The 3,889-nt window shown below is 68.2% G+C and overlaps 1 protein-coding gene across 1 annotated transcript; it reads left to right on the forward strand.

The window, feature by feature from the left end:
* Window positions 1-1,044: 1,044 nt before the first annotated feature.
* Window positions 1,045-3,629, forward strand: BARHL2 (BarH like homeobox 2). The gene is made up of 3 exons (XM_085231699.1): window positions 1,045-1,615; window positions 2,682-2,907; window positions 3,206-3,629. The coding sequence occupies exons 1-3, from the start codon at window positions 1,045-1,047 to the stop codon at window positions 3,516-3,518; spliced, it is 1,110 nt and encodes a 369-aa protein (XP_085087825.1). The 3' UTR covers window positions 3,519-3,629.
* The last annotated feature ends 260 nt before the right edge of the window (window positions 3,630-3,889 follow it).

Raw genomic sequence — 3,889 nt, forward strand, 5'->3', positions numbered from 1 at the left:
GCCCGGCGCGGCCTGGTCCCGTTCCGCGCTCCTCGGGGACGTTAGGGCCACGGCTGACGGGCTGGGGCCAGGCAGATCCCGCTGCTTGGACAGGACGGGACCACGGGCACGGGAGTGTCAGCAGGGGCCCGGAAATGGCAATTCGGAGTAAAATGTAACTCGGAGAACTCTGAATCATTCATTACCACCTTATAATTACTCTGCTAATTAGGTTGACACAGAACTTAATCAGGATTAATACGACGCCTTGTCACTGGCAGTTCCCATTACTCTGACATCTAACCAGGGAGCGTCCCGCCGTCGCCAACGTGGGCTGCCGCTGCCCCTCGGGGCTCGGCCCGTTCCTGCCTTCGGCGCGGCCTCGACGGCACTCGTAGCGCGCGCTCCCGCACTCCGCGGTCTCCGAATCCAGGCGGGGCCCTCTCACGCTCCGCCGTTCCCTCCTCGCACCTCTCCCCTTCCTTCCTCCCTCCTTCTCTCCCGCTGTGCCTCGCCTCCCCCGTCCCGCCGGTGTCCGGACCCCGACGGGGCGGCGCTGCGACGCCGGGGCCGAGCGCGGGGCGGAGGGGGGCGGCGGGGCCGGCGGGGCCGGGACCGACGGCGGCCGCCGCCGCCGCTCATTGGCTGCCTCCCGCGCGGCGTCAGCCCCCGCTCCGCGGGCCGCCAATGGGGGCGGGCGGCGGCGGCGGAAAAAGCCCGGGTTTATAATAACCCGTGGGGGTCGCAGCGGCGGCGGCCGTGACGTCACGGGGGGAGTCGCCGCCGCCGAGAGGAGCCGGCCGGCACGGGCGGGCGCGCCGCAGTGGCCGGAGTCCGCCCCGCTCCGCCGCGCCCGCGCCTCTCCTGCCGCGCAACTTCCCGCAAACTTCGGCGGTTCGGCCCGGCCCTGCCCGGCCCGGCGGCGATGCGGCGCCCGGCGGGAGCCCCGTGCTAAGTGCCCCCCGTCCGCCACCGGCGCCGCAGGTGCGCGGAGCTCGGGGCAGTACTACCGCCCCCCCCGACGCGGGGCCCCCCGGGATGCGGGCGCGCCGCTAGTGGGCCGCCATGGAGGGGCCGAGCGGCTCCAGCTTCGGGATAGACACGATCCTGGCGGGCGGCGGCTCCGGCAGCCCCGGCGTCATGAACGGAGACTTTCGGCCGCACGGCGACGGCCGGCCCGCGGATTTTCGGAGCCAGGCCACGCCGTCCCCCTGCTCCGAGATCGATACCGTGGGGACGGCGCCGTCGTCGCCGGTGTCGGTGAGCATGGAGCACCCCGAGCCGCGCCTGGCGGCCGCCGAGAGCCTCCCTCCACCGCCGCACCGCCTGCACCTCGGCCCGCACCCGCCGCCGCCTGGCCTGCAGCCGTCGCCCCCGCAGCCGCCGCCGCCCCAGCTGGGCTCGGCCGGCGCCGGCCCCCGGACTGCCACCTCCTCGTTTTTAATTAAGGACATTTTGGGCGACGGCAAACCGCTGGCGGCGTGCGCTCCTTACAGCACCAGCGTCCCCTCGCCCCATCACACCCCTAAGCAGGAGGGCAGCGCGGCCCCGGAGAGCTTCCGGCCGAAGCTGGAGCAGGAGGACAAGGCCAAGCTCGACAAACGCGAGGACGCGCAGGGCGACATCAAATGCCACGGTGAGTGCGGGGCTGTGCGCGGTGGAACGCGGCGGGGCTGTGCGCTGCGCTGCTCGATGCTATCCGCCGGGATTGGAAGGAGCCCGGTCTGCTCTCCCAGAGCTAGTTCTCCTCTTTATACGAATGTATTTTTATTTGTTTTTATTTATTGTTATGTGTAGTAAAACTTGTTAGTTTTAAATGCTGATAGGCCGAGCGGTGGGGTCGCGTTTGGAGCCGAAATGCGTGCATTTGTAACGCAGATGAGCACAAATCAGTGCCCGGCTTTCGAGGAACGGAGCACATAACGGCTTTGGTTCGTTCGATATAAATGAAAGGAAGGAAAAAAAACCCAAAAACAAATAAACCGAAACGGTGAAGTACTTCCCCCCGACCAGCACCAAATAAACGAAACAACTTTTAATTAAACGACCGAGCAAACGGAGCGATGGGCAGGGGGAGTCCAGGGCTTTGTGCTTTCCTCGCAGAGCCAATTGTTCCCCTGCGCTTCGGGACGGAAGGTCAATTCCCCCGCTCCTTATTTCATTTTATTTAAGTTTTTGAGGGCGGATTTCGTGCTCCCGGGAAAACCCCGGTCTGTGCCTGAGCGCGGCGATGTGCGCGGGGAAAGAGTACGGACGGGCTGTGCCCCGGGCACGGAGCGCGCTGCGAACCGCCAGGGCCGGGCCACGTTGTTCTCCTTTCGCTCCGTTGCCGTTTTTTGCGGGGCTCAGGAGCACCGTGTGCCGCTGTTTCCGCGCTAGCGCCGAGCGCCCCGAGCAGCTGCACGGCCCGGCCCGGCTGTCTGCGCCTCCGCGCTCCCCAGTGGGGCAATTAGGGAGATTATGGTTCGTCCTGCGGGGAGGATCAAGGAGCGCTGCGGCCCCAGACAGCGTTCAGGCTGAGGGATCGATGTCCCGTCGTGGCGGACGGGGGAGAAGGCGAAAGAACAACGAAAGCCCCGCGGGTGGCAGATAGAGCGCGTTCCCGGGGAGCACGGGCTGGGCGCGGGGCTGGGGCTGGGGCTGGGGCTGGGGCTGGGGCTGGGGCCGGGTCCCGCTCCTCACCGCGCCTCGGTTCGCTGCAGGCACAAAGGAGGAGGGCGACCGTGAGATTTCGAGCAGCCGGGACAGCCCGCCGGTGCGGGCCAAGAAGCCGCGCAAAGCGCGCACCGCCTTCTCAGACCACCAGCTGAACCAGCTGGAGCGCAGCTTCGAGCGCCAGAAGTACCTGAGCGTGCAGGACCGCATGGACCTGGCTGCCGCGCTCAACCTCACCGACACGCAGGTGAAGACGTGGTACCAGAACCGCAGGTAAGCGGCCCCGACGGGGCGGCCGCGGACCCGTCACTGGAAGGGGGGAGTACGGGGGGGGCTCCGTGCGGTTGTCGCCGCTGCCGTAATTTTCTGTCTCATTACATACGGTTGCGGCCACCCTAATTCTGTCGGAAAACATTAATGTCACCTCGCCGGGCCGCCATGTTTATTAATTTGTCCGCCGCGCGTGTGCGTGTGTCCGTGTGCGGGGCCGTGCGGGGTTCGGGGGAAGGAAGGGCCCGGCCGTGCTCCCCGCGACCCCCGCCCGCAGCCGCCCCTTTGTTCCCCCCCCCAGGACCAAGTGGAAGCGGCAGACGGCGGTGGGACTGGAGCTGCTGGCCGAGGCCGGCAACTACTCGGCCCTGCAGAGGATGTTCCCCTCGCCCTATTTCTACCACCCCAGCCTGCTGGGCAGCATGGACAGCACCACGGCGGCCGCGGCGGCTGCAGCCATGTACAGCAGCATGTACCGGACTCCCCCCGCACCGCACCCTCAGCTCCAGCGGCCTCTGGTGCCGCGGGTGCTCATCCACGGGCTGGGGCCCGGCGGGCAGCCGGCTCTCAACCCGCTGGGCAGCCCCATGCCGGGCACCCCGCACCCGCGGTGAGACGGCACCGCGCTCCCCACCAGCCCTTCCCCTCCCCGTCCCCGACCGAGCCCCAGCACCGCGGAGAAGGCAGCGAGGGGAAGCCCGGGGGCTCCGGGCAGCCGCCGGCGGAGCGGCGAGCGCTCAGAGCGGGGACTCTCGAACCGCGCGGCCGCGAAGCGCAGCCCGTAAGTGGAACGAGCGCACGTGAGGGGCAGAGCCCCCGCCGCCGGGACTCGGAGTGCGGGCAGCGGGCGGGAGGCGGAGGGAGCGGCCGTAGCCGCGCGGAGGGCCGAGGGCCGCCCCCGCCCGTCGGAGAGAATGCCGGCGAACGGAGATCTTTGCACTGATTTTTCTCATGACCTTTTTTTCCTTTTTTTTTTCTTTTTTTT

Source organism: Meleagris gallopavo, chromosome 10 (assembly GCF_905368555.1).
Source record: "Meleagris gallopavo chromosome 10, MGAL_WU_HG_1.1, whole genome shotgun sequence".
Classification (NCBI taxonomy): Eukaryota; Metazoa; Chordata; class Aves; order Galliformes; family Phasianidae; genus Meleagris; species Meleagris gallopavo.